Here is a 21,260-nt window from a genome sequence, read left to right on the forward strand (position 1 = left end):
GTTATCTCGCGTTCATCTCCCCGGGGCTTTTCAATTTGACGTCCTTTTTTTTTCCAGTCTTTCATCATCAGACCCTTCTGCCCAGTAAGTGCGCGACAGAGGAACGGCCGTGCTTCAGCCCGCTTAATTTAAGAGCTTAAATTGTTGCTAACGCGTTTCTTGAGGGTAAGTCATTTCCGACGGCAATGTTTTGCATTTGGGAGCGAAGGGATTTACGGCGAGGGGCTCGCTGGAAGCAACGAGCGGCCGAAAGCTGCGGGCATCGGCATCTAACACCGGTTCGGTCTTGCAGCACGTTGCGTTAGCGGGAAGTTGGCATCAGTCGCTGGAGACGTCGCGGCGGAAGGCAGTGCCCTCAAAAGGCTGGAAAACCGATTTGCACGTGCGTTTTCCAGGGACGTAATCAAATCAGCCAGCGGGTTCAATGAAAGGAATAAGCAAATACTCCAGATTTGCGGGCATTTGGAAACAAAACCTGTTGCAACACTTTAAGGTTTTGAGGGTTTTTGCTCCCCCTGCAAAAGAAGCTATTTTCGGATTAAAAATGTTGCGGGCTGCTGCAGGAGGGCATTTTATATTCCCTTAAAGACATCATCCGTATCTAAGGGGAACATTTCAGGGGAGTCCGTGCGCGGGCTTGGGCTGTCGCCTTTCCTTCCCATCGGAAACTGTCCCTGCGCATCTGTTACGGCCACGGAGTCCGTTTTCAGTGATTTATCCCCCTCTCCAGGCACCGTCCCCCCTCTCTTTGCCTTTTTCCTCCCCTCTGACCTCTCCCCAGCTTTTTTTCCCAGTTTATCAAAGTTTTGTAGATGTTTCCTGCTGCTCCTCGCAGTACGAGCAGCGCTGCCTATGGTGATGGACGCCGGCACGGGAAGGAGGGAGCAGAGATGAATCCCGTGGGGAGAAGCTGGGAACAAGAAGCCCAGCTTTGCGGAGGGTGCTGTCAGGTACGTCTGCCTTCCATCCTCAGCGAAAATGAGGTGTCTGCACCCCGAAACGCTCCCTTGTCGCCTTTTAGCCTCAAATCGGGGGGGGTGGCGGGCTCTGCTCGGTCCCCGGGAGCGCTGAGCGTCAGTGCATCGCCCCAAATCATGCAGACTTGCTTCCCCAGCTGATTTTTGGTGGCTGCACCCTTCCCCGGGGCAGCTCTGCTGGCACTGCCTCTCCCACGGCCGTGCCACTGCTGTCACGAAAGCACCGGGGCTCAGCGGCGGGCGCTGCGGAAGAGGCGCGGGGTGACAGGGGGGTGCGGGTGATGGGGCCTGAGACAGTGCTGTGATGGGGGGGGGGACACACACGACACACAGGGGAGACCGGGGTGCCCCATCGTGGCATGTGAGGGGCCCAAGGGTGCCCGCGCAGCATGGGGTGAGGGTGCAGGGTGTGGGGTGCCCTACCGTGGGGTGCACGGGGCCCCGGTGTGTGTGTGCGACGCGAGGCAGGGGGGTGGTTGGGGGCATGTGGGCCAGGGTGCCCTGCTCTGGGGCGCAAGGAGCCCCCGGTCGCACCTGTGAGGCCCCTGGGGCGCGTGGGGGGCTTGGGGTGAGGGTGCACGTGCGACGTGAGGTGGGGTGTCGGGGGGGGGGGGAGGGGGCCTTCAGGAGAAAAGGGGCAGTGCGGGGGGGCTGCGCACGGGTGCACGCCGGGGCAGGCAGGTCCGCATCCTCGCGCCCCCGGGCACCCCGGTGCTCCCCTGCACCCTTTCGGGGGGGGGGGGGGCAGGTGCCCTTTGGGGGCCACCCGAGACCCATCCGGCGACCCCTCCACCCGTAGAGACGGGGACGGTGCCACCAGGAGCTGTTATTTGCCAGGGTGGAATAACTCCCTGCAAGAGAAGTTGCAGCAGGGGAAATTTGGATGGGCCCAAATGGGCAAAAAAAAAAAAGGGGGGGGTGTGAAATTCAAGTAGCTCCTTTTTTCTTCGTGGGTTTTATTCCCCCAAGCGCGGACGGCTACTAGAAGCCGTGCGGTGACTCCAAGGACGTGTCCCGGTTTGTGCACCCTCAGCTGCTGGCAGAAGAAAGGACTTTTCCCGATCTATTTATTTTTTCACTGTGGGGGGGTTTTTTCCCTCTCTAAAATGCAGGCGTACCGTTAGGAATGCACCGCTCTTTGGGTAAGTGGTGGGTAAGCCCAGGCAATGCCCTCCAGAGGCGGCGCTGGCAGTAAGTAAGTATTTCTGATTTGGGTTCCCTCGCGTTTTGTATCACACCCTAAAAGACCAAGTTTCAGTGGAAAAAAATCGCAAAAATAAGCAAGCAAGGGTACCCAATGGGCGGTTTAATGTTACAGAGCCAGCATTTATTTATCTTCTCGTGGCGTTTTACGCCGATTTCACCAGCATTGCCTTTTCAGAAGGTTTTAGCGCAGAAATAGTTAGATTTTAGAGAAGGTGGTGGAAAATCCGCTTGCTAAACGCTGGAAAGCGCCGGGGGCTGGGGGCTGTCGCCCGGGGAGGGAGGGAGGGGATCTCCGGGCAAACGAGTCCACAAAAAGAGAGAAAGCCAACCCGGCACCCCGAGCAAATCCCCTGTTTCTGGACGGGGAGGTGGGAGCCTGGTGCCCCCCAAAAATCAGAGGCCAGAGCCGCCGGCCGCCCCGGCTCCTAGCGGAGATGCTCTCCGCAAAGGCAGCCTTCACCAAGACTTGTGCATCCGCGGCCCCGAGGGCGTCGTTCTTTGACCTTGAGCATGTATTTTTTTGAGGCGGCCAAAAGCCTTGTTGGGAAAGACAGAAGGGTGTCTTCAGGAAAGGCTGCTGAGGAGGGAAAAGAGCCGGCTTCTCTTCGAACTCGACCAGGAGGCCCTGTCCAAACCCAGCGAGATCTGTCAGCTTAAAACTGGAAAACCCCGTAACAGGATGGATAAGAAACGCCAAGCCCCGGCGTCGGGTTGTTATGAAAGTCACGCCCAAGAAAATCCCCGTTTCACATCCCGGTATTTGCTGCCTGGGAGAAATGCTGGAAGAAGCCCGCCCTGCGGATCGCAGGAAGCTGCAGACGCTCACGGCGAGGTGTAGGGAGCATTCTGAGACCCTCAAAAAGTATTTTCAGATTTTGCAGGGGGAAGGTGTGAGCACCCTTTTGATCGCCGACGAGAACGCGCTGGGCGCGGTGAAGGAAGGCAGCCTTAGTACCGCCATCGTACAGCCCGAAGCTGTTGAGACCCACGTTGAGGTAGTCGCGATGTGTGAAAAGGTTCGCTTCCTAAAGAATTCAATAGCAAAAAAAAAGTAGGGGGAGAAGGATTTCGGAGCTTATTGTGGTTTGATTTATCGCTTCTTCCCGAGTTACTTCACTGCCAAGAGCAAACGGCTTCCTTCTCACTACTTGAAAGATCATTCGAGAGAGACCTTGGGAAGAACAGTTGCGTTGGCCATCTCCGGTAGCCAGCTAGACCGCAACCGCAACCGGTTTATGGGATTGCTTGGACGTTTAAAGTCGGCCGCCAGGATAGATTTGAGGAAAATGGCTCGTATCGTGAGAACGATGAAGACCACTGAGCACATGAAGTTTGTCTGTGCCAGGGACGGGCACTCGGTCCTCTCGCTGCCCGTCCACCAAATGCTGAGGAACTGGAGGAAAATTTGCCGCTGCGAAGTAAGGGGGACCGTGGCGGCTGACCTGCCTGGCGGCTGAGGAGGCATCGGTGAGCCTCAGACCTCGGCGTGCAACCTCAAACTCCTCTCTCACCCGCTGGGGAGCAGAGGTGCACGCCGTCTTCTGCACAGATAAAGCTTTACACGCTTCAACTGTTGCAGCAAAGCCACGTCCAGGGCAAGCTGTGCATCCTGACCCCCGTTTCTTAACCACGGCCTTCCTCTCAGTCCGCCCTGCGACCCCAGAGGACATGACCAGCAGCGATGACAGCGTGATCCGGAGGGGACCCCGCAGGTACGCTTCAAATTTACAACACCCCCTCGGTTTTTGCACGGCGGAGGATGTGCTGCGGGGCGCCCGCAGCACGCCCGGGCGGGTTTTCTCTCCGCCAGGCTCGCAGCCAACATCCAGATCGCAGCCTAGCACCACAGCCAACATCCAGATCGCAGCCTAGCGCCACAGCCAACATCCAGATCGCAGCCTAGCGCCACAGCCAACATCCAGATCGCAGCCTAGCGCCGCAGGCTTCTGCCTTCCATTGATTTTCTCTTGGCGAGGCTTTTCAATTTTCCCTGCCGGGGAGTCTGCTGAACATCCCCCGTTGCTGCCTGGCGAGCAATTCGGCAAGCTCCCTCCCTGCCACACCTTTGCAGGGAAATCCGCGCCTCTTCCCGAGAGCTCGCCCTTCCGAGAAACGACGTCGGGGTGATCCGAGGACGGTCCTGGTTCAGGCTGCCACAGCCGTAGGTGCGAGGTTTTGCTGGTCCTTCGCCGACGCCCAGGAGAGGACCCGTCATCTCGGGATCGATACCGAAGAAACCTCTTTAGTTCCTGATAAGGAGCCAAGAGGAATGTACCTCTTCAAGCTTTCCATTTAGGCTTTTCCTGTTAAACATTTTAGTGGTGGTAAGGAATCAGTAAATAGAAACTTATCCCCAAAGTGTGTGCGTACGTGGATATATATACGTATGTCTCCGTACACAGGGATAGAAAGGGGTTGGCAAGTAGTTACCGGATAGTTGTTTCCAATCTAAAACTTAGGATAATAATCAACTTACTAGTTAGCCAGTACATAACCAACCAGCTTAACGAGCTTGCTAACAGCTAGCCAATGCTGTTCTCTGATTTCGCTGCGAGCCCCGGGGTACGTGGTATTTCTCCAGCAGGAGTGATGCGAGACTCCCATGTTAACGCACGGCCTTCTTTCTGATTTTGTTTCCTCGCATTAAATAATGAGGAAACCTTAAAAATTTGAAAGACATAAATAAAAGCCGCTCAGCATTTGTTTTAACGCTGCATCATAACCTCCCGAGACCCGGGACGCACTTTTTCTGGTCATTTTGGACAAGCCAGGGGACGATTTTTACGGCGGGTGTCGGTCTCCTTTACACTCTTGAAGGCAGACGGCGCGTGCTGCCCTTGGGAAGCTCTCGGGTGGAAAGATTTATTGTCCGCTGCCACGCTGGAGGTTTCGCCTTATCCCGGGGCCGTTAAGTTCTCCGCTGCAGTGCCACGAACGCGGGCGATTCGGTTAAAAATAACCTGCTGGAAACAAACGAGCAAATAAAACATCCAGGTGTATGCAAACGGCTCCTGGCAGGCGTCTTTTCTGGGTACTGAAATGGCAAACGATGGGCAATCTTTAAGAGCAGCTACAAAATTGTATTTCATATATACATATATATTGCTCCCTTTTATTTTGCGAAATGTATTTTTAGCTGGAAAGTTCGCTTCAGGGATGCGATGTTTTGAACCCTGTAATTTTCTCCTTCACCTCAGGGTGAAGTCCGCAAGTCCACCTGCTTTACCCAGCGGGGATTAAGGAAACCGTGACCGGCTTTGGCGTTCCCGGTAGAAGAACACCCGCACAGCCTGAGTACATCCTCGGCGATTCTCAGCTTTTCCATCTGACATGAAAACAAACACCGCAAGGGACTTCACTTATCTTATTCTGCTAAAAATCCCGGAAAAGTTTCCCACCAGTGATCTCCTAAAATCCCGGTCCTCGCTGCCTGGGCCAGGCGCTTGGAACTCGAGCGTACCCAGCACGCCAGACCTTAGCGATATAATAACCAGAGTTACTACATCGTTGTCACTATACATTACTGTTACATTCTGGTATAGAGGAGACAGTAAAGCAAGTCAAAACTTGCAGAAGATCAAATAAAGAGCCGGCTATGCTGCAGTAGACAGAAATGTTCACAGGTCAGTCGCAATTTAGAGCTGGACCGCAAGCTGAATCGAGTACCAGACTGTAAGCAAGTATGTTAATTTTTATTGTTAACGTTTATGTTAATTAATAACGTGCTGCGTTCGGTATGCACTGTCCTCCCTGGGTAGCCCACCTCGCTGCAAGCTCTCCCTTGACCAGGTCGTGCAGCGGCGATCGTCGGGGCCAGCCGCAGCCTTGGAGGAAGCACGGCCTCCGCCGATCCCTGCCACGTCCGGCACGGCGGCGGCGGCGGCCAGCTGCAGAGAGTGCAGCTGGCATCTTAAAAGTCCCGGCAGAAGGGAAAAACAAAACAAACAAACAAACAAAAAATTTCCCCCAAAATGCTGCCACGGCTTTGAAGTCAGATCAGCGCCCTCGCGCAAATCGGCGGATCGTTGAAAGCCCCAGGCTCGGATAAAAACCTGAATTTGAATTGGGCAGCGAAGCGCGGAAGCCGTCCCAGCCAGCTTCAACCCAGGGGGTGCCTCCCTCCGCCCCGTCAGTCGTCAAGTTTTCCTTGTCAGAGCCGGGGGTGCCGGTGCAGGAGACCACAAACCACCCTGGCAGCGCCCCAGTTCCTCGTTTCAGGATTTCAGTGGGACCGAGTCACGCACATGCTTCGCGTTGGCCCCTTCACAGGGTGAAAGTTGCACCTGCTTTCCGTGATTTACTTCCATTTGTACGGTAAGGTGTTTCGGTCACTTTGGGTGGAACAGAGGCACCGTCTCCCGTCACGCAGCAGCAGCGAGACGCCGCGTATCGTAACTACGCGTGCACGTAAATCCAAATGGAAACGAAAGCGGCCTCCCGAGTCACAGGTAGCGTAGAAAGGATACGCAGAGACGGGGTCGGTGTCTGTCCTGACAGCGAGCTCACCTTTTCCCCCACGCACATCTCCGGGCCCGTCTCTGCCGGGTGGCTCCGGCCTCCCCGGGAGCCTGTCCCCGGCAGACCCGTCACGACATCGGTTCCCCCACGCTGTCAGGAGCCGGGCTCTACCGCAAGCCAAGCCTGCCCGGGCTGGCTGCACGCCCGACCTCCCCCCGCCTCGTCACGTTAAACCCCAAACGCGGTGACGGGGGGGGGGGGGCGGCCCGCGGTTCGGCCCGCTCCCCCTCAGGCCCCTGCCGCCACCCGAGGGGGACGGGGACGGGGCCCGGCCTCCGCCTCGCCTCCCTCCTACCCCGCTTCACCCCCACCCGCCGCGGGGAGGGGGGTGGTGTGTGGGATCCGCCACCGGCGGGTCGGGGGGGGGGGTGAAGGGAGCGGGGGCGGCGCGGCCGGCGGCGGCGGCGGTGGCCGCCTCACGGGAGGCGGCTGCCGTTAACGGCGAGGGGCGGGGCCCTGGCGGGGAGGCGGGGCCCTGGCGGGGAGGCGGGGCCCTGGCGGGGAGGCGGGGCTCGCGCGTGCGCCGCGGCGGCTGGGAAGTGCGCGCGGGCCACGCGGGGTGGGTGTGGCCGGAAGTGCGCAGGATCGGGCAGGGGGGTGGGGGGGGCCGCCATTACGCGTAGCGGAGCAGGCCTCGCGTCCCGGTTGTTGCGCCGCCACCGTTAAGCGGGCCCGGGCCTCGCGGGCCCCGAGCGCGGCGGGGCCCTGCCCGGCCCCCGGCCCGGCCCCACGCGGCGGACAGCGCCGCCGCCGCCGCCATGGAGGAGAAAGGTTTCGCCAAGGAGCTGGACCAGTGGATCGAGCAGCTGAACGAGTGCCGGCAGCTGAGCGAGAGCCAGGTCCGCAGCCTCTGCGAGAAGGTGAGCGCGGAGCCCGGGGGGCCGCGCTGGGCTTGGGGGCCCGGCTTCGCCTCCCCTCTAGGGCCCGGTGCCGGTAGGAGGTGACTCGCCGGCCGGCAGCGCTGCGGGCCGGGGTGGCTTGGCCGCGGGGGTTGGGGCGGGCGATGCCTCGGCCCCGCTGCTGGGGAGCTGCGGGCAGAGCGCGGCGAAAACGGCGGTCGGGGGCGTGCGGGGTGCTGTGACGGGGAAAGGGGCTTGCTTCTCCTCGCTGTCCTGGCTGTGAGAGCGTGATGCCGCCCGTAGAACATCCCGCGGCCGGGAGTCCTCTCGCACGCGGTGGCGGTATATTTCTGGCGTCAAAAATGCCGCGGCTATAGGATTCCCCCCCCCCCCCCCCCCCCCATAACTGCCCTCAATAGCATGGTTTTTACCTTTTGGGTTCATCTAAGCTGCGGAGGAGGCTCGGGGGCGGCGTGTGCGGGGAGGAATGGCTTCTGTCTCTCGGGGGCCTCACGTTGCACTTCTCCCTTCCGTCTCGTAACGCGTAGTAGCCACATGCTGAAGAATCAAGCCTAAATCAACGAGGACATCTTCTGACATCTGATGCGCAACGTAGGAAAGCAGAGGGAGATAAGAGATAAGCTGTAGTGCCGACCTAAACAGAGGCTTACGGGCTGCTGAGGGAGACTAAAATAGAATGAGAAGTGGTTGGATAAAGGACACCGTCTGCTATTTCGGACTGTGGTTTGGACAGTCCTTTGGCAAATTCCTGTTTGGACTTGTTTAGTGTAGGGCCTTTGTCAAGAGCCTTCCCCCCCCCCCCCCCCATCAGGAGACGGATCTTTAGACTTGGGTTGGATTTTGAGAAGTTAAATATCTCTGTGTGAACACTCCCTCAGTACTGCAATCTGTGGCACTAAGTTAGGATTTTCTTTGCACTTGGCAAGATGTGACAGTTAAAGAATTCAAGTGATAACAAATGTCGTAACAAAAGATAATTCCTTCTATTTGCTTCTTATCTCAGTGACCAGCAGAGGCCCTTGCTGCACATCAGGTGGTCCAGAGAAGCTCTCAGCTTCCTTTCCTGGATGGACTGATAATTATCAGGCGCAGAGGGTAGAGTAGTTAGTTCGGCGTTCCCTTTAGTGTCATATTGCTGATGGTGAACTTGGCGTTGTCACGTTATTACCTGTGTGTCTCGCTCAGTTCTCTCAGAAGTGCAGCATGTTTTCTGATGCCTGTTCATGGCAACACATTTTGGCTGGTGACTAAACATCTCAGTGCCAACTTCAGAAGACGCGGCTGTTTCCTTCTGTCGGATCCTCGGTAGGCTACCGCGGTGATGAGATCTGAACAGTAGAGAGGGTCTGCGCCGCAACCTCACAACGTGCCAGGGGTGCTCATCGGAAAGGTAGGAGCTGTTTGTTTGAATGTCACGGGCAGAGACTAGGCAGAGCTCCAGGCTCTGGCTTCCTGGTAAATGCTTTCACCAGTGGTCCTGACATCTAGCTAGCCCCCACCCAGTCTCTGTTTTCTTTCCGCCTCTTTTTTTTTTTTTTTTTTAATCCCATGCTGGGGCTGTCTGTTTGTTTTATGACTCTTGCTCCAGAGCGCCGTCAGTTCCGAGGGAGTGTTGCGAGAAGGGCTGCTGCTGCAGCAGGGAGCGACAGCAGTGGCTTGAAGAGTAGATACATCTTCAAGAGTGAGTAAGAGCTCCTTGTGGCTGTGCTGTCTCCCGCGTGAGGCCCAGCTAATAAGCCGGAAAGAATTTATTAGCGTGATCTGTGCCCTGCTCCAAGCATTGCTGGTTGGGAACTGCTGTTCTAACCAGCAAGCTGTTACAGAAAACGGTTTCCCTTCTTCTCCAGCTGTGTTGTTAATTAAGGAGCTGTGGCTGCTGTGTTTTGAGAAGCTGGAGGACAATGCCAGCAGATTGTGGCTGTACGTCAGGGCTCGCACAGTAAATAGGGAGAGCGGCAGCTCAGCGCACCGCGTTGCAGCTGGAGGTGGAGAGGGTGTTTGTCATCCAGATGACAGGTAGGAACCCTGAACCTGTGGTGCACGGCGTGAAACGAATGTCATCTATCACAGCACCTCGTTCTTCAAGGGTGCTGGTAATTGATCAAAACGACTTGGGTATGAATAAATACTCTGTGATGCTCTTACTTGGCTTATTCTTAAGTTTTTGGGGACTGGTTGTATCACCCAGCTGGTAGTGGAAGGGAGCTTACAAAAACTTTTGGGTGTGCAGGATTGCTTTTGGTGTGAAGCAGCCCTGCCGGAAAGCTGGTTTAGTTTGTTTCCTTGAGATAATATTTGAAGAAACCCTTACCAACCTTGTCTTGCTGCCTAGCGCTCCCTTTTCTGTGGCTAATTTCTAAGAGGCCAAGCACAATAGTACCTCCTGACTCAGGTTTAAATTTGTGGAAGAGTTCGGTAGTTAACAAAGAAAGGCTTAAATCCAAATGAGGTGAAAAAAAAACCCAAAGAAGCAAATCCCGGACTTGCCTGTGTGGGTCATTATTGCTTTTAATTGCTGGCGTAATGGATGGTAATGAGGGAAAGGCTGGACATCGCTAGGGTTGATGAGGGTATGCCACATTATTCTGCGGTCTGAAAGTTCTTGAAACTTGCACCTGTAAAAATCACATTCTGTCTTCACCTGCCCAGTTACGACATCATTTTGGCAGCTGATCAGTCTTGTATTCTTCATGCAGTTAATCAAGATGTCATCTCAAGACAACGTGAGAGCACTTGTTTCCCGTTCTGCTGGTCTTTAAAATGAAATCTAGCCAAAATCATGCAGGCATTTAAAGGATAATAGAAGGACAAACAATTATGATCCCTGCTGGAGCTTGTAGACACGAGAAATCTTCCAGCGTGTTGGGGAAATGTGCGTCGGATGTCTTGCATCTCCTACTACTACGCTTAACATCATGGTCTTAGACTCTCTTTATGGCCGAAGGTTGTTAAAGCCTTTTTCCACTCGCATTAAATAGGCAGTGAAAATCTATAGAGTTCTGCCTTGGATTATGTCTGCGCTTCATCGGAGGTGCCATGGCAGCTTTCTGTGCCGGTGCTAGCTTTCGAATTGTTAACTTGGGTACTGATAGCAGGGCAGTGCTGGCTGGATCGAACTGCCTTTGAACTTGCACAGGTTGTAACCTGTATTTTGGACAGCTAAAGGCAGGCTAAAAGGTCAAGAATTTGGTTTCATTTAATAGGAAGCGCTCCCAAGTTTGGACACGGAAATCTCTGCGTACTTGTGTTTTTAAGGTCAGGTCAGCAAACGAATTCTGGTGCAGGTGAGGGAGTTGAGAGCCATCCTACTTAATCCCAGGGAAAAGGGTTTTACACCAAGGTAATAAAATGAGATATGAAAGAAGGCAAGTAAAAGGCTGTCTCTTAAATTAAACACAGGCAAGCAACCATCCATAACAGTCTCTCTTTGTAGCTTCTTTTTTATATCTTTGTTCTTTGGATGTGTAAGAAGGGTTACAGTCTCATTGCTGTGAGCAGCTTGAGAGCTTTGTGTTGTGAAGTGGTGGGAGGAGAAGGATTCTAATCGCTAATGAGGACTTGCATTTCTTGTACAGTTATTGAATGGTAATTGTAAACTGATTCTTCAAACCAAGCAGCAGGAGCCAGTTGATGCTGTAGGGAATATTGCTGTTACTGGCACGTACCTATGATGCTTCTGCCCCCCGAGATCATTTCCCCTAAGAATAATCTTAGGAGAATGAGTTAGCAAGCTCTTCTGCACTAATTGGTGAAATTAGTACGAGTGATGGAGCCAAGTAGCATCCTGGACGCTGTTCAAACCATGAAATTCCGAGCGTTGTGTTGAGTCGCGGCCAGGAATGTTTCATCTCTCCAGCGATGACAGTCATCCCAGGGTATGCTGGCCCAGGTACCTCTAGGAGCACGTGTGTGCCTTGACAGTCCCTGTCGCGCTTGAGGCTCCAGGGTGTCCTCTGCGGCCTCGTTGCTGAAGGGCAGGACAGCTCCGTCCCTCCGGCTTCCATCTCATTTGGGGAGAATCTAGCTGGTTCTTGTTCAGGCCAAGCTCCTTGAGATTTTAATAGCCTCGGCACACTTGTTGACGTAGTAGTTTGGTCTGTCGCAGCTGATGGAATGACCGTTCAGTTGATCAGAAACTCCATGGCTGGCTTCTCTGATTGCTGAAGTAAGAGCCTCTACGGGTCAAACTGAGCTCGTGGTGCAGTAAATGAATCTTCCAGGAGGAGCCGAGTTTCTGTGCTCTCTAAGGATCTTGTATGCTAAGCAGGTGCTTGGGGTCTTTGGTTTTCTCTAGAGAAAGCACAGCGCTGAAAAGCTGCCTCCTGGTTGGATCGTAATCCCCTCACCCGTGGAATTGGCCTACACAGTTATCGTAGACAAATCTGAACAGCCTAATAGTTGATGTGGATTTGATTGTTAAGCCTCTCTCAGAGGGATCGGTCTCCTGGTGATCCCGACGGTAGTCTCAGAGCCCGTGTAGCATCTCGGGTTTCGGAGCAGCACGTTAATGGGTTGTGTTCAAGCCCTGAGACCGCTCGGTTTCCTCTTGCGAGGACAACACAGTAAATTACTGGGACGTGCATTCTCCGGCCTCTCTCCACGCGGATTGAGGACTGGACAGCAGACCAGCTTGTGTTCCAGTCTACAAAGATGATCCACAGAATATAAAACTGGGAAAGAGAGGGGAGTTGAGATGATGAGCAAGCGCACAGCCAACAAACAGTCTACTCTTCAAAGTAATATTGAGCACAGACATGGTGACTATTGTGCTTAATGGAGGTTTATTTAATAAAAATACCTAAAAGCTGCTTCTTTTTATTCTGACCTGGATATGGTTTTCATCCAAAACAACTGGGACACACGCTTAGGAAGCTGATTAACATTAGTCACCATTTTCTAAAACCAAGGTAGCTAAAATATGACTTGAAGTAATAGTTATTTAATAGTCGTCTTAAGCAAATTATGATAATGCAGGGCAGCTTACTTGCATCAGAGTTTTTCATCCTTGTTTTGTAATGGTGCTTCTGTTATTTGAAGTCATTTGACTTTAGTGTTACCTCTGCACGGTGAAACATGCAAGCAGAGTGCGCTAGTTGCCGCTTTTCTGGGATGTTTTTAATGATGCTTAAGATTTTAAAGGTCTTGTTCTGCATTAGGAAGTCACATGAGGGCAAACCTCTGTGGCCAGCCGAGCTTAGCTCCCGACCCTGACTTGAACCAGCTTTGCAGCGTTAAAACAACAGACTTAATCTATTCACGTGCATGTATGTTTGTCTACATAGTAAGCTAAAATAGACTACGCAGTAACAGCTGGTAGGCAGCTTAAGAAGCTGCTGCTCTTCAGCTCTAGCTCGTCCTTTCTAATGAGGGGAAACTTCTAGATTCTCCTACTACCAAAATTTCAGGACTCAGGCTGGCCCACCTGCCTAGGATGCATGTAACGTGAGTATGTTTGCCCTATTACTGCGCAAAAGCAGCTCTTCTCTGTTGCCTGTGCTGTGTTCTCAGGATGGGTGCATGGGTTTTCTGGGCAGATCAGAGAGGTGGAGGGCGATGATGTGGTTGAGACACTGGTAAGTATGTACGGTATCTGTACAGCGTCCTGCATCTTTTCCCCGGGGCCTTGAAGTGAGTGTATTCCTTTTTATGCATCTGGGAAGGGAGCAGTATGCGTGATATGAAAAGGCAGAAAATACCTCGCGCCTTTCGTGGTTAAGTTAGCTCCGGCTTACAAAGAAACCCTGTCTCTTGCTTTGTGCAAGTCAACACGCTGAGCAGCTGTTTTGTGTCCGTGTTTTATATTTGTCTCTCTCAGAGGGCAGAAGCTCTCAAAAGGTTCTATAGGTGCTTTTAAAGATACTTGAGCAGAATTTGAGTACTACTGTTGCACTCAAAGACGCAACACGTTCAGCAGTTTCCAGTCAGTTTAGAGCTGCAAGGAAGACCCCGCGTCATCGAGCCCACGTGCAGGACGTGTCTTTGAGGATCAGGGTCACGTCCCTCGGGTTACGTTCCGTGCAAGGGGCAAGCTGGATGCTGTCCAAGCCCTTGACTGCTTGGGTTCTAGTTATTCTTTCCCAATACGCGCTTTCCCTAAAAGAGGCGAGGCAACTAACGTTTGAATGTGAACCCAGGGGTCCTCCGGGAGCCCACTGAGGGTGTGCTGGGTAAGCAGCTTCTTCCTGGTAGCAGCAGGTGGGAGCTACATCATCCTGAGCGAAGGGACTTGGCGATGAATAGCCGAATCGTCGCCTGCTGGTGACTGTTCAGCACTGGTGATCCTTCATCCCTTTTGTCCAAATGGGACCGAGCCCGTCTGTGGGTGTTCTCTGTGCCTCACATGTGCCTGGAGCGCTGATCTGCATCAGTTGATGAGCTGGAGGCAACAAAACAAACATGATACTTGATAACGATAATAAGGTAATGCAGATAGGCCACATTACATGGCTGTAATTAGCAGAGGAACTGCTGGGTGTAGAGGAAGAGATGACTAAATCCAGGGGTGCCATCCCTCCATCTGTGGTCATTTTGTTGCCAGCTGGGTACGGCCAGGGAAGCTGGTTGTGGCTCCATATGTTTAAATTGCCTCTGACTTTGCTTTTCCAGTTGTATGTGATCCGCCTTTAGAAGTTGTTAAACTGTTGTGCTTGGAAGAGGATTGGAAATCTGGCAGGGCAAAAAGTGCCCTGGGCGAGAGAAGCGCCTCTTGCATATGCAGTGATGTTCTGTGCCAGGTTAGTAAAGTGAAGCTTAGGAATAGTTGTTTTCCTCAGCAGCTTAAGCAAGAAGAAGTCTGCCCCTCTGCAAGGTAAATGAATTTGTTAGTTCCCGCGTGTTCTGGGAATGTGCAGAGAAGGTTCCCTTTCCTGACACATGGCTCCAGTCGTCTCGTACTCGCCCCTATGCAATCCGCAAGTGCGGCACCTCTGGAGAGCTGGGGCAGCCCCGTCAACCCCCGGCCCTGGCGCTCGCCTTGGTTATTGTTTGGCAGAGTAACACAGCTCAGCTCATCTGGTGCCGTCGTGGTCGCCCGGCGTTTCTGCCAGATGAGCCGCTTTGTCGTGTGCAGCCTTTCTTAGCATAATCTCCGCTCAGCGATCGCACGGTGAGCTGGCTTTGTTGATACGGAACAAACACGCTGTTTGCAGTGCTGTTTCCGTGGTGCGGACCCGCTGCTGCGAAATCCTGGTCTTGGGAGAGCACGTGAGGTTTACGGGTGTCCGACGGCGGGGGGAAGCCTGAGGGATCCCGGAGGAGGAAGGCAGTGAGGAGCAGCTGTCAGTGCTGGCAGAAGAGTTGTTCCAGCCTGCTGCTGTGTTGCCAGCGAAGGTGGCAAAGCGAGTCGTTCCACATGGCTGCGTGGGTTTGAGAGCAATCCGTTGGCAACTGAGATGGTACTCAGACTAAAATGTGGCAGGAGGGAGTCTGTGTGTAAGCGCATCGTTGCAAGTCGGATGACTTCTATCAGAAGTCTAGGAGGTCATAGTTTTCCTACTATTGTGAGTGTCAAATAATAATCTAGCTTTATGTGTGCTTTTGCAAATCAAGCTGTTGAAAAAAAACGGCATAGTTGCCTGAGTGGCATGCACTATCTCCTCTGGTATTTCTACCCTTACAGCAGACGGCAAGAGTATTGACTAATCTCTGTTCATACGAGTTCCGTGCTGAACGCTTGCTGGCAGGACATGGGATGGCCTGCAATACTGAGGGGACAGCTGTGGTTCTTGAGGTAAAAGTTTCTAGGTATTGTGAAACTGAATAGCACTTGGCTTTGGCAGTCAGAGTGCTGAGCGCTGCCATAGTTCGCATAGCTGAGATGAACAGACCTGAGCTGCTTTGAACACGTAGATGGAGAAATCTGTCAAAATCTGTATGTGGAAAAAAAAAAACCAACCCAAAAAAACCCCAAACACAAAACCAAACCATCAGTCGTGCTTAAGAAGATAACGTCTGCCCATGATGCTAATGAAGCTTACTGGGATAGTGCTTGGTCTTGTCTGCACTTGAGAAATTTTTGGAAGAAGCACAGGATTCACGGGTGAACCCCAGCGGTGGTGGAAGTCGTATATCCAGGGCAAGTTTTGGAGTTCACACTGCTTCATTTCAGGGGAGGCTGGCAATTAACTTGTTTAGTTACTTTGAATTTGTTTGTCAGTGCTTGTGGTACAATAAGATCTTACTGACCTGGCCTCGCAGTAGCAAACCTGCTTGTCTTTGTCCACAGGAATTTGTGAAATGCACTTTGCCTTTGCTTACCCGACAGACTGTTTTTCCAGTGGTCAGCTTGAGCTGCTGGAGTGAAATCGGGTTTCCAGTGCGAATGCAGTGGGATAACATCTGCACCTGCTTATGGAGGAGCTTCCTAACGTTTTGTCCTGAATGTGTTTTTCTTGCTAGGCTAAAGAAATTCTTACGAAAGAATCGAATGTGCAAGAGGTACGTTGCCCCGTCACCGTCTGTGGGGATGTCCACGGTCAATTCCACGACCTTATGGAACTCTTTAGAATTGGCGGGAAATCGCCAGACACAAATTACCTGTTCATGGGAGACTACGTGGACAGAGGCTATTACTCGGTGGAAACGGTGACTCTTCTAGTAGCGTTGAAGGTACGGTTTGACAGCTTTTCTACAGCAGCCTTGGGCAAAACCCCGCTTTCGGGGAGTTTTGAAGAAATTGCCTCTCCCATTGACGCCACTGTTGGCTTGAGCTAGACGGATGTAAATTGAAATGCGTTAATGGACACGTGCTGTTCTGTAACCGAGCTGAATGCTTGACCGCTGTTTGAAATACTCTGTTTCTTTCCGTATTGATGGTACGATTCTTGTGTTAAAGAAGAGTTTTCTTTGTCAATAGGTGCGTTACCCAGAACGCATTACAATACTGAGGGGCAATCACGAAAGCAGACAAATTACACAAGTGTATGGCTTTTATGACGAATGTCTGCGAAAGTATGGCAACGCCAACGTCTGGAAGTATTTCACAGACCTGTTTGATTATCTTCCGCTTACAGCTCTAGTAGATGGCCAGGTAAGCCTTGAATGAGGAAAACGCTCCATTTCGTAGAGTTACGCGGACTGCGTTGTCTGACCTCTACATGATGAGTCTCAAACAAGCTCCCTTAACTCGTGATCCGAATTTTTTTAAAGCCCATGTACTTACTGTAGGTTTGGGGAAGAATTTAGTGAGGTGTTAATACAAGTTGATGGTGCGGGAAGGCTTTCGGTTCTGCTGCCGAAGGAATGGCAGGGTATTGCATGTATGGTTCATTTTAAATGACTGCTCAACAAGTGGGGATCCCCTCGTGATACATCAGATGCGAGCTGAGTTGTGGCCGTGAGGGAAGATGTTCTTAAAACGGAAGGCGTGGTCTCTTTGCTGTTGCTCTGATCTCTGTACGCAAGGTGCAGCCTTTTAATTTTGTTTCCTTCTGCGGGAATTAAATTTGGTTGCTCTGCTGCGAGGGTGAGATGGCTGTAATTGTCCAAGAATGATAACAGAGCTAAAACTAGCTACTTCTGAGATCAGTCTTCCCATAACGACATGCACTGAACGGATTGCTCTTTTTTTTCCGGAACAGATATTCTGTCTCCACGGTGGCCTCTCTCCATCCATAGATACACTGGATCATATCAGGGCTCTGGACCGCCTGCAGGAAGTTCCACACGAGGTAACAGGAAAGGAAATGCATCATAAACTTAGATATCTGTTGGTGGAAAATGCAAATGTAGCCTCACATTGAAATCCATTTAAACAGTGGGACACGCGGTTACACAGCAGATTATTGCCTTTCTAAGAGCTAGAGCAGATGAACGTGCATTTGGGCAAAACACACACAAGTCAATATGCTTTGATTACAGCAATTTACAAAAGGAGAGCTATGGGGGTTTTCACAGCTGTTTTTCACAGAATCACGGGATTTTTTGACTGTCACGCTGACTCAAAGAATAGTATTTGGCAGGGGAAGGTGTTTACTACCTTCAGCCTCATCACAGACTTGCTTGTGAACACACAACCACCACGTGAAGCCATGTTGTGTCACCATCCTTCCTCCCCAGCCAGTCCTTTCTTCTGCGGTGTTTCGCCTTGTTCATCGTTTTCTGGGGGCCCGAGATCAGGACTGAAGGGACCACCTTCTGAGCTCCCAGGGTGGCAAATGGCTCTTCTGTGTTGGCGTGGTTGGGGCTTACAAATGTTCCCTGATTAAAATGAACTGCTTGTCCTACAATGTCTTTGGTATAACAGCAAGAACAATGCAGCAAGGTCTGCCCAAGCTTTCCAAAAACCTGAAATAAGCTGTGTAAGTTACTCCAAGAATCGGGGGGGGGGGGGGGGGAGGACTACGTGGTGGGACATCTACCTGTAGTTCGGTGTAATGATTGTATTGTTGCTCTGGGGTTTTCCCAGTCCGCTGCTGCGTATCTGTGTGCTGAAATCTAGCTGTCCTGAGGACCTCCGCGTGTAGTCAGTGTGATCCCTACCGCAGAGCTCAGATTGAGGGGTGGAAAACAGCAGCAGGCTTGGATAAATTCTAGAGTGTCTTTACTACCCCTTAGTAGCTCAGCAAGAAAAGCCGCTGAGCTTCATTTGTGACTATTAGATGATGTACACCAGGATATTTTTGAATATGTCAAGTCCAACAGTAGACTGTTTAGGAGAGGAAATTAAATGATTAATTCCCTGCCAGAAGGGCTGCTGAAGGCTTAACACCAATCTCTGGAACAGTTAGTTCATAGCCTCCTACAGGTCGTTTCCCTTTCTTTAATTTATTGCAACTTGGCTGGCACCAGTGAACCCATTATGTATCCTTGGACGCGCATACCTTCTCACGTGGCCTTTTCTATTATACCGTGAGAGTCAGGAGTAAGGCTGTGGATCTGCTCTCCGTGTCTTCGTATCTCTGGCTAGTTGAAGTGAAACGGTAAACGGTGTGCGTGGAAGAGGAGGTGGGAACAGTTCTCTGGTTACATCGACTCCTTTCTCAGTCAGCTGTGTACGTATTCATTTCTTTGGGAAGGATGCTGGCTGATGCAGTGAGTAACTAGCCGATATTATGTGTGTTAAATAAACTCATGTGCCTTGCGCAGAGGACGGCATGCTGGCAGTCTTTTTACTGTAAATAAAATGTATTTTAAAAGTGGCTTTTTATGACGAGTTTGCTAGCGATCTAATGAAGAGCAAACGCTTCATCTTTTTCAAGGGTCCTATGTGCGATCTGTTATGGTCGGATCCGGATGATCGTGGCGGCTGGGGTATATCTCCACGTGGTGCTGGCTACACGTTTGGGCAAGATATTTCTGAAACATTTAACCATGCCAATGGTCTCACACTGGTCTCCCGTGCTCACCAACTTGTCATGGAGGTAGGGCAAGCACTCTGCTAGATGGGGCTTACAAAACGTAGGTGTGAGTTCTTGTCTTCTCTGTGAAACCTTCCGCTGATGGGTTTGCTGACACCTAAATGTTAAGCAGGTAAACACCAAAGAGGGACTTCAGTCATATGAAAACAAGAAGCAACATAAAATGATGTGCTTTGACCTGCGATGTAAATAAGGGGATGTTCTGCCCTTCCCCACCCCACCCCCCCAAGTAAATTGCCAAAGGGACCCTGTCACACCCCATTTGTGGAAGTAATAATCTCCTTACATGCTGACCGCTCTACTTAGACTGCTGCTGCATTAAACAGGCTGTCCTGTAATACTCGGCAGTCAAACGTGACGGGGGTTAAGCCGTAATTTTGGCTGTTGATAGGCTCTTCTTGTGTGTCGTGCTGGAAAAACGCCAGGTGGGTCAATGGAGCAGATGCGTTTTTAAAATCCAGTTCAAGTAGGTCCCTTAAGTAGTACTGTGTGTCAGAAGTCGCTTGCATCCAGCCGGCAAATCCTCGTTTGTGGTGGATGAAAGCCGAAGGCATGCCTAAAAATCTTGAGGTTTCTCGTGGTACAATCCATAATTTGAGTACAAAATGGATAAACACACGGGTGAGGAATGGCCGATCTCTCTGTAGTGTGGGTTGAAGCTGTTTTTGTAGGCAACTAGCAACTCTACCGCTTGTTCTTGCGGTAGAAGCGCTACTTTTAAAATGAAACGAAGTCAGTTGGAAACGCTTATGAGAAGCCTACAGTTTCACAAATGCCTTGGATGGTTTCAGACCTTTAGAGGAACTTCAGACGGGCTGAGGTTTGAGGTTTAACAGAGACCTTTTTTTTTTTCCTCTCTTTTTCCGGCAGGGTTATAATTGGTGCCACGACCGAAATGTGGTCACCATTTTCAGTGCGCCCAATTACTGTTACCGTTGTGGGAACCAGGCTGCTATCATGGAACTAGATGACACTTTAAAATATTCCTTGTGAGTAACCCGGCTCGGGCTGTTCTCTCTTCATAACCCTTCTGTGTTGTGAGGAATGTCTGATCCTTTCCAAAGGGGTTCTTTTGTGAAAAGCCAGTTCAAACCGCTCTGGAATTAACGTCGTGTGCTCTACCTGAAAGAAAATCTAAAAATAAGTAGTGAGTTAAGCTCTTAAGAGCTTCTCTCGGGTACTGCATTATCTCCTCTTCCTGGCTCTCTGGAGAGTTGTAGCTTCTGCATTTTCTGAATCCCTCTATTGCCCAAGCTTGGTGCAGAGAGTAAAGACAGATCGATTTATGTATTGTTATTTTTGGTAGCAGTGGGCTTTGTAAAGATGGGTGAGAGTGTCCGAATTCTGCATTCAGCTGAGCTCGAGTGAAAGTAGCGATGGGCTGCTGAAGTGCTGCCTGCTGGGTGGTGGTCACTCCGTGAGCAGCATTTCGGCCAGCTGATGAGTTTTAACTCCCACGGATGCTTATTTTGGGACCTGGAACGTTTCATGTGGAAGTAGCTGGGATGAATGAAGCAATAGCAGCAGGAGAGCAAGTCTGGTGTTTATTGCGGCATTGGGAAATACCTTGTGGAGGAGGGAAAATGATCCCTTTTTCTTTCCTGCAGCCTCCAGTTTGACCCAGCGCCTCGTCGTGGAGAGCCTCATGTTACCCGTCGTACCCCAGACTACTTCCTATAAACCTCTCCTAACCTTTGTAGAAGGAAGTACACCTGGCATTTTAAAGAGCAACAATATTTACACGTTTCTGTAAGAAATCGGGGTTCGTCTCAACTTAAAATCCCCATCATGGACCAAAATGTGCCATACAGAGGACGAAGAGCGTGGAGCACAACTTGAGACTGAATTCCTTACAACACTATATATATCTCCTATACCCATCAGCCCGACAGTCGGTTTGCCTGCTGTATTTGTAGTCGTTGTTTTTCTTCTGGACTGTTCAGAGAGGAAAAAGTAACTCGAATAACACTTCCATCTCCTTTGATGCTTCTTTGTAAATTTTTAGTTCTAGTGTTTAACTGGCATGAATTAGAGGTTATTTTCGAGGGAAATGCGCGCTAACTTCTTCCCCCCCACCACTCTTTTTTTTATTTTACTGAACGACCGACTTAACTGGAGAAAGGAAGCAATTCCTGCTTGGGAGTACGTTGTCATAACACGGATAAAAGCGTTCCCTTTTGAGCTCGATTCCTGTTCCGTGTTGATCCTGCCTTTTTTTTCTTTTCTTTTCTCCCCCCCCCCCCCCCCCCGGTTGTTTGTTTTCGCCCGTTACCCTTTCCCCCCCCCCCTCCCCTCTGTATATTTGTCCTGCAAGTGCTCGCCATCCTCCTCGCTGTACCGAA

The 21,260-nt window shown here is 51.4% G+C and overlaps 1 protein-coding gene across 1 annotated transcript; it reads left to right on the plus strand.

Annotated features, from left to right (window-relative positions):
* The first annotated feature begins 7,403 nt into the window (after positions 1-7,403).
* On the plus strand, positions 7,404-21,105 carry PPP2CB (protein phosphatase 2 catalytic subunit beta). Its single transcript, XM_076337421.1, has 7 exons — positions 7,404-7,561; positions 15,959-16,168; positions 16,416-16,589; positions 17,140-17,229; positions 18,760-18,921; positions 19,789-19,907; positions 20,526-21,105. The coding sequence occupies exons 1-7, from the start codon at positions 7,460-7,462 to the stop codon at positions 20,596-20,598; spliced, it is 930 nt and encodes a 309-aa protein (XP_076193536.1). The 5' UTR covers positions 7,404-7,459; the 3' UTR covers positions 20,599-21,105.
* Positions 21,106-21,260: the final 155 nt, after the last annotated feature.

The sequence above is a fragment of the Aptenodytes patagonicus genome, chromosome 4 (genome assembly GCF_965638725.1).
Source record: "Aptenodytes patagonicus chromosome 4, bAptPat1.pri.cur, whole genome shotgun sequence".
Classification (NCBI taxonomy): Eukaryota; Metazoa; Chordata; class Aves; order Sphenisciformes; family Spheniscidae; genus Aptenodytes; species Aptenodytes patagonicus.